Raw genomic sequence first — 12,771 nt, forward strand, 5'->3', positions numbered from 1 at the left:
CAATTGCATGGGTCGTTTGGCCATTTAGCTTGATGTCTACATACATCAGCTCACCACTTCCTGCTTTTTGTAGCTTTGTCTTCGTGTTCTCCCCCACTTGACCCCGCATGGCATTCAACAAATGCATTGCTCCCATTCAGGGTCCTTGCGACTCCTCATCGTCGTTGTTGGATTCAGAACTGCTCGAACTAAGAGCGACAGTATTGAGTGTCTGTTTTTATGGGCACTCCCTCACTATGTGTGGCCCTCTGCACAAGAAGCATCCTCCAAGTTTCGGGGTCTTGCCTTTCGAGCTTGGCCCTTTGTGAGAACTCTTCTTCCTTTGTTCGCCCCCGAGCTCCTTCCCTCAAGAATGTTTTGGAGGGCGATTGCTTGAAGATTGTTTTCTTTTTCCCGAGTCTTCGGAGGAAACAAAGTCGGTGAGCCTTTCTGTGGCAGCAATTGCCCTGATCAAATCGGTGACATTCCTTCGATGTAGTTTTTATTGCGCCCATAGCTTCAAACCATCAAGGAAACTGAATAGCTTATCCTTCTCGGACATGTCTTGGATGTCCAGCATTAGTGTAGAAAATTGCTTCACGTTGTCTCGGATGAAAGTATTTTGGCAGAGTTGTCTCATCTTCCTTCTTGCGACGAACTTGGTGTTCTCCGGTAGGAACTAAGTTCTCAACTCCCGCTTCAAGTCCTCCTATGTGTCAACTCGACACCGACCTTGTTGGATCTCCTCCCAATGGGTTCTCCACCAAAGTTTTGCATTTCCGTTCAGATACATGGTTGCTGTGGAAACTTTGGTTTCTTCAGAATTATGCCTCGTAGCTTGAAAGTATTATTTCATGTCGAATAGAAAATTCTCGAGCTCTTTGGCATCTCTGGCCCCTCTATAACCATGAGGCTCAGGTGCCCTTAAGTTTTGTGGCGACGCAACACGGGTGTTGCTTCCTCTCGCATTTAGCACTCTTATGAGCATGGTCGCTCTCGAAGTGAGTTCCGCCACAACTTCTTGCAAGTGTTGTACTGAGTCTTTGGTGTCATCTAACAATTGGTCGACTAGGGTCTCAACCTTGTCGATCCTGGACTCTACTTCTTCTTGCGAGCTCTCTATCCCAACAAGCCTTTGTTGGTCATTGTAGAGTTCCTCCATGCTCGCTTCAAAAATATCCAAGCGGGTTTCCGCCATTGTGAGTCTATTTGAGCAACGGACGGTTCGTTAAACGGAGTTGTTGTGGGTACGCGACTACCGTTCGTGACAATACGAAGCTTGTGTCAAAATGTCAACCTTTAAATCTTTTGCTACAACTAAATCGTCTAGTAGTTATAGAACGCAGAGTTCAGATGACTTAATTCTCCTAAGTCTAAGTAACATCTACTCAAATAGAAGATTTTTTTAAGAACAAAGAGGATTTATCGAAATCGTCGAGAAAGAATTCTTCTTTAGTTGATAATGACGAAGATCAAATCGATGAATCCTTGTTTGTTCTTCTCTCTCCTGATAATCCTTTTGAGTTAATGACAATGAAGATCTGATCAATGAATCCCTACCTCCTTGATAATCCTTTTGAGTCGATGACAGTGAAGGTCAGATCGTATGAATCCCTCTTTATTTTTCTCCCTCCTAATAAGCCTCTCGAGATGGATGATGAGAAGTCATCCCTTAGCGATGACCTTGTCTTTCTCATTTTGTGATTTTTTAGTTATAAGAAGCTTAAAGATATCCTACACAAATTGGAGGAGGAGTCCAGAATTTATATCAATCTACATATTGAGGAATTAGTGCTTTTTGATAAATTCGAGGAAACTAACAAGTATTTCTTGAAATCTACTAGGAAGGATAATCAAATGTCGAATATTATAATATAAAATTTGAATTACATGAGTAAGATTTTATCAAGCTCTATGAGTAAGAATTGTTTTAACAAAATAGCTTCCTAACAAATGGATAACTAATATCAAATTTAATGCAGGGCAAGTAGTAACAATTTTTTTTGATAATAAAGGAATAAAAAAAGAAATTTAAAAATAACTAAAAAAGATAATAGAAAAATAAATGGATAACTATATATCTCGATCAAGGAGTTTATACTAACTAAACTATCTCTAAGTCTATAGGGGTATGTCAAAGTTATTATATAAATCTCATGTTATTCTTACTATCATAACATTGTCATATATTTCTTTTATTTCTCACCACACAAAAAAAAGATTTGACATATTTGAAAATCCCATAATTGATGAGATCGATTCGATTGTGTTTCATCTTATAAATATGATTATGATTATATTGCACATAACAGACAGATAATAAAAATATAAGTTTCCTCCTTTTGTAATGAATTTTTAAATCAAAAGATAATTATGTTATTTTTGATGAAAAATAAATAAGTATGTAATGGAATTATTTCTTTTACGTTTCAAAGATCAACAAGGCTCCATGGCAAGTTGATGCGGGTCGGATTCAGCAACGATCGGATGTATCTCGATTCCGTAAGCGGGTCGGATCTCCTACATCGGGCCAAACCCAAAAGCCTAGTATAATTCAAAACATTAACCATACGACACGCGGCGTCACTCGCATCATTCACCCGAGAAAAGAATAAGCACATGGCGACTGGGTCCCACAAAGGATCACGTTTCTCGAATAGCACTAATCACGGAGCGGTCGAAATAGTGTGTTTAAGAAAACAATTCATGATCATACATTTCCCGTTCCCCCCACCAAACGCACTATAAACTCACCCCCTTTTTCTGTTCTGATACTGCGCTCTGCTCTGCTCTGCTCTGCTATTTTCCTCTTCTCTTTTCCAGCGAAACGGTTGGGCTTCACTGAAGAAGGGGGTATGAATAAAACAATTAAATATAATTCTCCTTTCCCCCCACGCACACACTCTCATTTATTCCCCTCTATGGTTTCTCTCGATCCAAACCCTAACCCGAACTAGAAATCCTATCCAGCGAGTGCGAGGAGCGGGGCGAGGGGCAGCGACTCCGGCCCTCCCATGGAGGAGCGGTTCCCGTCCTCGCGGGAGAACCCGGGGGCCGCGGGGCCGACGTCGCAGCGGCCTGCGCCCTCGATCACGGAGCGGTTCGGCGCCATGCTCCGGGATCGGGAGGAGAAACTCAGGGAGGCCACCGGCGAGGAGCCGGTCCTCATCGCCGATGACATAGTCCGGTGCTACGAGGACGTCCTCTCCGAGCTCACCTTCAACTCGAAGCCCGTCATCACGGATCTCACCATCATCGCCGGCCAGCATATCCGGTACGCGGAGGAGGTGGCGGACGCCATTTGCACGCGGATCCTTGAGGTGGGATTTTTCATGTCACGTCGGTTTCGACCTCGGATGCCGCTCCTTGAGTTCTTGTAGACGGTTGATCTGATTGGGTTGTGTGTATTGAAGAAAATTTGGGTTCCGGTCAGGTGGGAGAAGGAATAAAAGGTTACTCCTTGATGGTAAACTTGTGGTCAATTCGAGTTTGTTGGCTTGTTTGTTGCATAGCATTGCAAGCATCTCGTTTGCTATATTTTATTTTAGCATGATGTTCAATGCAACCCAACTCCAAGATCTTTACTTTGTCTTTCGTGCATGCATATGATTGGCCGAGGTTGATGTGGCTTCCGTACACGCTTATGTCCACTAAAGCGAGATTTTCTATACAATCAATTTAGGACTCCTGTGGTGATGATAGGAAATGAAAATGGGTCCTGTTTCACCTTTAATTAAACTGGGAACAAGCCCTTTGAGCAGGCTTATATATTGCTTGACGTAGGATTCTTTATGAAAAATAATCTTTAATTAACATGGATTCCGTAGTTGGTTCTTGTTAAGGAAGCTGAAATTGTATGGCTTAGACTGCTTTGCTGTTCTTCTTCCTAGAATCAGGGCAATCAGGCGAGTTGTATACTATTTTCTTTCTTTTCTCCCAGCTAAAATTAGAAGCTGTTGTCCATTATTCTCATTTTACTACATGTCTAAAAGGGTTTTATGCTTTATGGATTTGTGTTCAGGTAGCCGTGGATCAAAAATTGCCTTCTCTATACCTTATTGATAGTATTGTGAAGAACATAGGACATCATTATGTGAGAATTTTCGCTGCTCGGCTTCCTAAGGTGAGCATCATGGTGCATTTGGCATATCTTCATCCTCTACCACCATGTTCGTCTTAGACTTTTAGCGGATTTCTTGTAGCTTATATCAATCGAAAGAGGGTTATGTTTATCGTGCTGTTATGTTTTAGGAAATATCTTTACTGTCTTACTGCAGTTTTCCATGCATTGGTTTAATGGCACACAGTCTGCTATATTTTCTTAATCGATTGTATTCTGAAACTTGCATTTCTTATTCTGTTAAATGATGATCAGAAACAATAAATCTCATTTTGTTTCTCTTTGGCCCTCTTTTGTTGGTGTTTATTAAAGGTTTTTTGTGAAGCATACAATCAAGTCCATCCTACCCAGTATTCTTCTATGCGTCACCTCTTTGGGACCTGGTCACAAGTCTTCCCCAGTAAAATACTTCAAAAGATTGAGGATGAACTTCGATTTTCTCCATCTGAGAGTAAGAGATCATCAGGGATCACAAGTACCAGGCAATCAAAACCTCCATCTCCTCATCGCTCTCGTGGTATTCATGTAAATCCAAAGTACTTGGAAGCACGACATCAATTTGAACAATCTGCTGTGGTAAGATCCAAATATCCAATTACTGTTATGCAAATGCAAGCTCAGTGTCATGATTAAAGAGGTAGACAGTCTTGACATTTTTCAATCCTTCGATGCATGTTTCCTCCTCTTTGAAAGCTTAATGACACAGACACATTCAGTGGACCCATGCAATAATGTGCAGGAGTCTGATTATGAATTGTAATGTTTGGAGGGACTTGCTTCAGAGAACCTTGAAGCATGGTCTGAATCTACTTCAAAAATTTTCTGCGCACTTCTAATTTTTTTACTTAATGCCTTTTCATGTCTCTAATAAATGTGGAAACATTCTAATATGACTGTTTTAATCTTAGCTGGAGGCTTGCTAACCAAGATTTATGATGATCTTCAATTATTCATTATGCAGAAGTTTGACAATTATATTAATGTAACATATGTTTTCTCCCTCTGTTGAAACAATGTTCCATTATTTGGCCGGTTACACTGTACTGCAAAAGGGAACATAGTTAAAACATAAGAGATAAAATTGTTGGAGTATTGACAAATGACCAGCTTGAACTGGTATTCTGCAAAAATTTGGGAAATTTCACATTTACTTATTGTCAGCATTATGGTTCAGATTATAGGATTGGTTAATATTTATACTGGCAATTCAAAGATTCTTTGAACTTTGCCAATCTTTTTATTTGTGTCTAATCTCACCATTCTTTTTGCAAGCTTTTGTGACTTGTTTTTCTTACTTCTACCCTATTTTCTTGGATATTGCCTTCTCTCTTGCTCTCTCTCTCTCTCTACATACACACACACACACATATATACTTACATATGTATATAAAGTATCATGGATTTGAATTGCATAAATAATCTCTCCACGTAAAGTTTTGGTATATTTGACCATACCTAAATCCAACCTTCTTGCTTTTGCTCTGTTCTTGATTCATTTTATTTTTTATCAATTTATTACCTATGTGATGGAGTAGGGAAAACAATATTCTATTTTATGTGTCAGCATGTAAGGATATTGCTTTGTGTAGAGCTCAATGGGGGAAAAGGGACCTATGTTGCTTGCTATAAATAGTTGGGACATTACAGCTTGATGTTGGTGTTGATGGCAACATATGGTGTTTACGAGGTGGATAAAGCTTTCAACCAAATGAATATAAAATAGTTGTGATGGTGGTGTAAGAAGGAATCAAATGCTTATTAACCGGATGAGAATATGAAGTTTGAGGATTTCATGCCACTATACAAAAAAAAAACTTTCCTGGGTAACTCTCTTGGGTCTTAGCATGAGACAAACTTAAGTACTTTGCTGGACCACTCTGGTCCGATATACTTCTTCTACACCTCTTCTCTTCCTATACTTGTCCTCCTCTTCCTCCCATTATCATTCTCCTCCGTCTACTCTTCTTCTTGTGCTGTTTCCACTCCTAATCTATTTCATTGTTTTAAACCTAAACCATAAGCTAGTTCAAATTTTGAACTGATTTGATGCAATTTTTAAGAGGCTGTTCAATTATGCTATGAATTGCACCAGTATGCCACCTTTTATGGTCTTGGCTTTATACTGGAAGATTTGATTCTTGAATGGAGGACTCTGAAAGGGACTAACTTTTGATTTCTTTTCCAGTTTTCCCCAAACTGGGGCTCTTATTCTGAAATCCCAATTTTGTTTTATAAATTTTCTAGTCCAGATTGTATTAACCAAATGTGGTCAAAACTCAAAAGCACCTCCATGACTGTGTGCTGTAAGCCTGTGACACTGACAACAAGCTTGTACAAAGAGAACAGAGAGCAGTGGTAATTGGACATCTGATGGTCATTGCTAGTTGTTCTAATTTAATCTAAATGTCTCTTCAGTTTTCCCCAAACTGGGGCTCTTATTCTGAAATCCCAATTTTGTTTTATAAATTTTCTAGTCCAGATTGTATTAACCAAATGTGGTCAAAACTCAAAAGCACCTCCATGACTGTGTGCTGTAAGCCTGTGACACTGACAACAAGCTTGTACAAAGAGAACAGAGAGCAGTGGTAATTGGACATCTGATGGTCATTGCTAGTTGTTCTAATTTAATCTAAATGTCTCTTTGTTGTTTCCTTTTCTCTGTGCATAATAGAGTCATATTACTTCTCTTTGTAGGGTATACCACATACAAGTGTTTCTTCTAGTTTACACGTTTATGAGCAGAAACCCTCCAAACAGTACAGTGAATCTGATTTTGATCTACCTGAATTGCTACCCCAGGACCTTGGGACATCGGGGGAAGGTCCACCTCAAACTGCAATCGTGCATGCGTCCTCAATGATTGGAGCAGGAGGGTCAATGCCTCATTTGAAGAACAAGATATCACTGTCATCATCTCCTCCAAGAATTGGTGTGAGAAGGCATGTTTCACCACCTAATATGAGATTTTATAATGGTATTTCTGCTAGGAAGATTGGTGGAATGGCTTCTCCATCTCATTCTGGATTTGTGTATGGACCTGGCAGAGTTAGTGATCCTAATAGTCGGGCTGACAGGAGCAGGCCATCCAATGAAGATCCTTATCATGTAGAAGTGTCCATGCCGCACAACCATAAATATGGATATGGCAAACAGCACCCAAGAGACTTGATTGATGCATATGGAAATCCTAGAGGAAGAGTTTCTTCCTATGAGAAGTTTCCAAAGGTTCAACGTCTTGATGTGAATGGCATAGCCAGTGAAGCAGCCACCAGAAAATGGAAGAACTCTGATGAAGAGGAGTATGTCTGGGAGAGTATGAGTCCAACTTTAGCTGATCAGAGCAGAAGGAATAGCCTGCCACCATTTGGACCTAGTTCTGGAAGCTTTAGCAACCGAACTGGTATATCCATATCTAATCCTGCAATGCTGGAAACAGATTTTCAAAGGCACAGTTGGCCTGTCCAAACCCAGGTTCGTGCAGCCGATGATTCCTCTTTTATTGTTGATGATAGGATTACTTGCCATTGGGGTATTGACCATAGCATTATTTTCCTTGTCTACTTTCTGTTGCCACTTTAGATTATGGATAAGTCTATATTATAACTCATATCTAATGCTGCCTCTTCTAGTAGTTCAAAGTTCTAGTACTAGTTATACGTGAAGAATGACTATTAAATGTCTTTTAGATGATCTTTTGGCATGTTCAAAATGTTTAAATAAGATGCCTTTTAGATGAAACAGCATTTGGCTGCAACTGTTTCACCACAATTTGTTTTTGGTTACCTTTTTTATTTTGATCTAGGACCAAAGCCAGTTTCTATGTAAATTTTTGCACAATCATCTATGCAGATTGGCATATTGGTAGCAACCCATAAACCACTGATATGGACCAGGAGGTATCAACAACATCTCAGCACTTTGCTAACCCACCATTTTTTTTTGTTTATAAGAAAAGATCCAAATACTTATTCCTTGATAATTAGATTTTGTTAAACATTGTCTATCCCATTTTGAATATTTAGGAACTGCTGAAACTAACCTGAAATAGTTGACATCACTGATGGTGTGAAAACAGAAACTTGCCTCTTTGCATGAATTTTTTTCATTTGTTCTTATCCTTGGGAAATGTGATTGCACAATCAAAGTTTACTAGAAATCTGATTACAAAGGAACCTGGCATGCCCTTTTTTCCTTTTCTTTTTTTCCTGCATTGAAATATCTAGTTTTTTTTTTAACACTAGTCCTTTGAAGCTAAGCCTTTTACTAAGTTCATAAAAACCATAAATAAACAAGTATTAATTGATAGTTGGGATTGTACGTGTTGCAGTCTCATCCTGGATCAATGATGAAGTATCTGGATGGTACAACAAGTCAGACTGGGTCCCCCCCTCACCATCAGAAGTCGAACCGTACTCGAGATTCTGGAAAGTTTAGTTGTATGTTCCCACAGTCTTCGCGGCAGAGCCTTAGCCCAAGATCACGTAGCACGGCTCTTGCATTAGGGGGAGTGGCACCTTCTATTGGTCAGAAACTCCCTGTAGCACATGATAGCTTGCCTGACATAGAACTACCACTCCGGAGCTTATCAAATGCTCATGATGATCCTTTGAAAATAAACACAGCCGTGATAGATAGGCAATCAACGCTAAGACCATATTCACCTCCTCAAGATATGTTGCCTTCTGCTTATAAATCTCAGTCACTGCCTTTTCTCTCCATACCTCCAAATCAAAAGCTGGTCAATGGTCAACTTGATATTTCTGAACCTAATAAGTTGCTAATGAACCAAGGAGCCGACCCACGTATATTTGTGCCTGAGAAGCAATATGATATTGTTGATAAGTATAGTTCAGAGTCAGTTAAATTTCTCCATTTTCCCTACCAACCTCCTAGTAACACGCATCTGAATCAGCTAAGTCAGGTACAAGGAATTTCTATGCCAATGCAGACTCCAGAGACTTATGGGAGTATTCTCCCACCTGCAACAGCCCTGGTTTCATCTTATTTAATTGGCCAGCCTGTAAATCACTTGCAAACATTAGGAACTGGGGTTTCTGTGGTTTCTGTTTTGCCATGTTCTTCATTTGCCACACCTTCTGTTGCAGTGCACAGAACAATTGATACATCATTACATTTACATGGTAGCCTTTTGCCACCTTTGCCTCCTGGACCACGTCCTGCCTCATCACAAATGGGACCTACCCCTCAAACTATGAGTTCCTCGATATCTAGCTCTCCTGCAAGTGCTTATTCAGGCCTTATTGGTAGTCTCATGGAACAAGGGTTGATATCATTGAAGCCATCTGTCCAAAGCCAGGTACATCAATGGCTTAATAATCTGGTTTTATTTCTTATGTTGCAATCTTTGCCTCAAATGATGTTTCTTTATTGAAGCATGTGCTGTAATTTTACAGGAAACTTTGGGAATTGAATTTGATATTGAACTTCTTAAGGTGAGGCATGAGTCTGCAATTAATGCTTTGTATGATGACCTTCCAAGGAAATGTGCAACTTGTGGCCTACGTTTCAAGGGCCAAGAAGAGCACAGTAGTCACATGGATTGGCATGTAACGAAAAACCGGATATCAAAGAACCGTAAACAAAAGCCCTCTCGCAAATGGTACGTGAGTGCAAAGGAATGGCTAAGTGGTGCAGAAATACTAGGAAACGATGTTGTTCCTGGGTTTTTGCCTACTGAATCAGTTTCAGAAAAAAAGGAAGACATAGAGGTGGCAGTTCCTGCAGACGAAAATCAAAATGTTTGTGCATTATGCGGGGAGCTTTTTGAGGATTTTTACAGTGATGAGACAGAGGAATGGATGTATAAGGGGGCAGTTTATTTGATTGCTCCAGATGGATATATTGAAGGTTTAGATAGGTCTCAGCTAGGTCCTATTGTCCATGCCAAGTGCAGGTCTGAGTCTAATGAATGTTCTGTACAAGCATGACGGTAAGCATATGTTGTTTTACACTGAGCACTGATAGTTATGATTTAAGATGCCATATTTGTAGTGCTGGTTGGACATGAATACTGAAGGATGTTAAATCATGGCTGTCCATGTTGTATTGTTACTATGTGCCCAAATTCTGTTTCGGATTTAAGATGAACTTCAAAAAATTTGATATGAAGCCTGTAAATTCCAAGAACTCACACTAGTTCCATTGATAATTGTTTCTGAAATTTGATTACCTGTAATCATTTCTCTCATTGTGGATATGTCTTATCTATTCGCATGGTAAGTTGAAGGTTTTGTTAATTTTTCTAGAAGAAAGAACAAAGCATTTTCCAGTGTTTTACTTTCAATACATATTGTTTTCTTTTTTGCTTTGATTTTCTAGAGGTATTTGCCTTTTGTATGATGATCTTGTCCCCCTTAGTAGTTGTTTAGTTGGATGAATTTTGTTCTTGTAAAATATTTTAATTTGTTAGAACTCTTTAATTAAGTGGATTAGATGTGAACATCTGATGTAGTTATGTCAATTCCATCAAAATTGGGCCATCAATGGTTTCTTCTAGGGTTCCAATATATTGATGGGAGGTATTTGTAATATGCTTGATATTTATGATGAAGCAATATTGCAAAACATACCTACACTGATCACTAGCCTTCACTTGTGAGGTTTCAGATCCTGAACATTAACATATTACATTAGAGAAACATGTGATGTTTAAAACTCTATAGTACAGTAGTGAGTTTGGGACTAAATTATAGGTTTTCTTTGTCTTTTTCCTTGTGAAATTTAGAACTTGGACATTATATTCAACATCTATTTTAAAGGAATCTGGCTTAATCTTTTTTTTGTTATTAGACAAACAACTTTTTAAAATATTTCCACTATTTGTAGTGGTTATAATAACGAAGCAAGTGCATCAAATGATACATGTCAATTGCTAAAGCTCAATAAACTAGTGTTTGAATGAATTATGTTGTAAAAGATTTTGACGTCGAGAATGCTTGAACAACTTCTTCATGGTTGGGGGACACTGATTGTTCTGTCTCTAGTTTTGAGGGAGGTAGTTATGTAGCAGAGCCAATAATGAATATGACTATTCTTTATTTTGCAGAAGATTACCGTTGCTTGAAAGGACTTGTTCAATTAGACCACCCAATGATATCCTTTTGGATAGTTCTGTCCTTCAACTTCTCCGATTTTCTTTTGAGTAGCAGTGCCTATTTTAGTATTATGAATTAATAGGTCATATGTTATGTGGCTTGTTGAGGATCATCCCGCTGTTGTGACACCATTCATTTCTTACTGTAAGCAGGGAAACTGACCCCAGTTGTCATCGGCTCACCAAATTGCAGCATTAGGTTATGTAACCTGTAAATAACTTGGAAGAATTGGGGGCCACATGGTATGCAAAGCTTCATCTCTTTCCCATAATGGTCAAGCCAGCCTACCATGGCATAGTATTCATTACGGTACATGTAAATTTAGATCTGTGTACCTACTGTACCAAAGTCTATATGTTTAATCCATCTCTTCTTTTACTCTCTTGTGCTTTTACATTATATTATGAAAAGCTTCATTTGATGCTATGTCTAAAATTTTAGTGGTGTGGTGATGTGGTCTAGAGAGTAACATTTCTCTTCTCATGATTTGACTTTCTGTGTCATTATTTTCTTCTATTCCCCGTTTCTCTCTTTTTTTTCCTCTTGTACAGTGTTTTGCAGGGAGAGTAAAATATTTTGAGTGTAGCAATTTACCTTTCACCAGTTGGTGGATGAGGATACATAAGTATGGACAATGCCTCTGGAACTGTAGCAGCAGCGGCTATGGAACTATCCTTTCCTTCTTTTTTAAACAAAAAAGCCTGAATCTGACAACCTGAATTTGAAGTGTCATGATTTGCGGCTAAAGATATTGTATGTATTTATAAATCTCCACATCCCTGTCAAATCTTTGCATCTTAAATGCCTTGTCAAGTCTGTCTTTGGTGACAAATGCTTTGTTGTAATGGGAAGATCATTGTTCTGCATGAATCAGACAGATTCTTTCTGTTACTATGTCAAAGTACGTGATGTATTAGTTTTTATTCCACTAAAGGTTGTGGAGCTTCCTCGTTCATGTGCCTCTGTGATGGTTATTCTGTTACTGTGACAAGTGTTCTACATGGTCTTTGGCTGCTGCAATCTGGTAACAGTTTTGGTTTTTACCAATCTCATCTGTAAAGATTACCAGTCAGTAGTTTACTCTATTGTTGCACAGTTGAACTTTATGTTTCAGTAACTTGTGTGCAATGGGAAGATCGTTGTTCTGCATGAATCAGATAGATTGTTTCTGTAACTATTTCAAAGTACGTGATGCATTAGTTTTTGTTTCACTAAAGGATGGGAAGCTTTCCGGTTCATGTACCTGTGTGATGGTTATTCTGTTAGCATGACAAGTGTTCTACATGGGCTTTGGCTGCGACAATCTGGTAACTGTTTTGTCTTGTACCAGTCTCATCTCCTAGGATTACCATTCCATAGTTTGCTCTATTGTTGCACAGTTTAACTTCATGTTTCAGTAACTTAATTATAGTTACATTTTGTTGCACCTGATCAGTGGTCATGTACACAAAATCGTACGGGGTCTATAGAAGGTTGATGTAGGTAACCTTATATCAGATGATGTTCTCATGTCTTGAATGCTTAATACCCAAGACAAAGTTTGTTTACCTAATGATG

General features: G+C 38.9%; 1 protein-coding gene across 4 annotated transcripts; it reads left to right on the plus strand.

Moving 5' to 3' along the window:
- The first annotated feature begins 2,718 nt into the window (after nucleotides 1–2,718).
- On the plus strand, nucleotides 2,719–12,100 carry LOC103988172 (polyadenylation and cleavage factor homolog 4). 4 transcript variants are annotated; one of them, XM_009406719.3, is made up of 8 exons: nucleotides 2,719–3,299; nucleotides 4,001–4,102; nucleotides 4,412–4,675; nucleotides 6,794–7,038; nucleotides 7,144–7,570; nucleotides 8,427–9,416; nucleotides 9,514–10,049; nucleotides 11,367–12,100. In XM_009406719.3, the coding sequence occupies exons 1-7, from the start codon at nucleotides 2,994–2,996 to the stop codon at nucleotides 10,045–10,047; spliced, it is 2,868 nt and encodes a 955-aa protein (XP_009404994.2). In that variant the 5' UTR covers nucleotides 2,719–2,993; the 3' UTR covers nucleotides 10,048–10,049; nucleotides 11,367–12,100. The 4 variants fall into 4 exon arrangements, with proteins under 4 accessions (XP_009404994.2, XP_009404992.2, XP_009404993.2 ...); XM_009406717.3 differs by having other exon boundaries at nucleotides 6,794–7,570; XM_009406718.3 differs by having other exon boundaries at nucleotides 6,899–7,570.
- Nucleotides 12,101–12,771: the final 671 nt, after the last annotated feature.

The sequence above is a fragment of the Musa acuminata genome, chromosome BXJ1-6 (genome assembly GCF_036884655.1).
Source record: "Musa acuminata AAA Group cultivar baxijiao chromosome BXJ1-6, Cavendish_Baxijiao_AAA, whole genome shotgun sequence".
In the NCBI taxonomy this organism is placed as follows: Eukaryota; Viridiplantae; Streptophyta; class Magnoliopsida; order Zingiberales; family Musaceae; genus Musa; species Musa acuminata.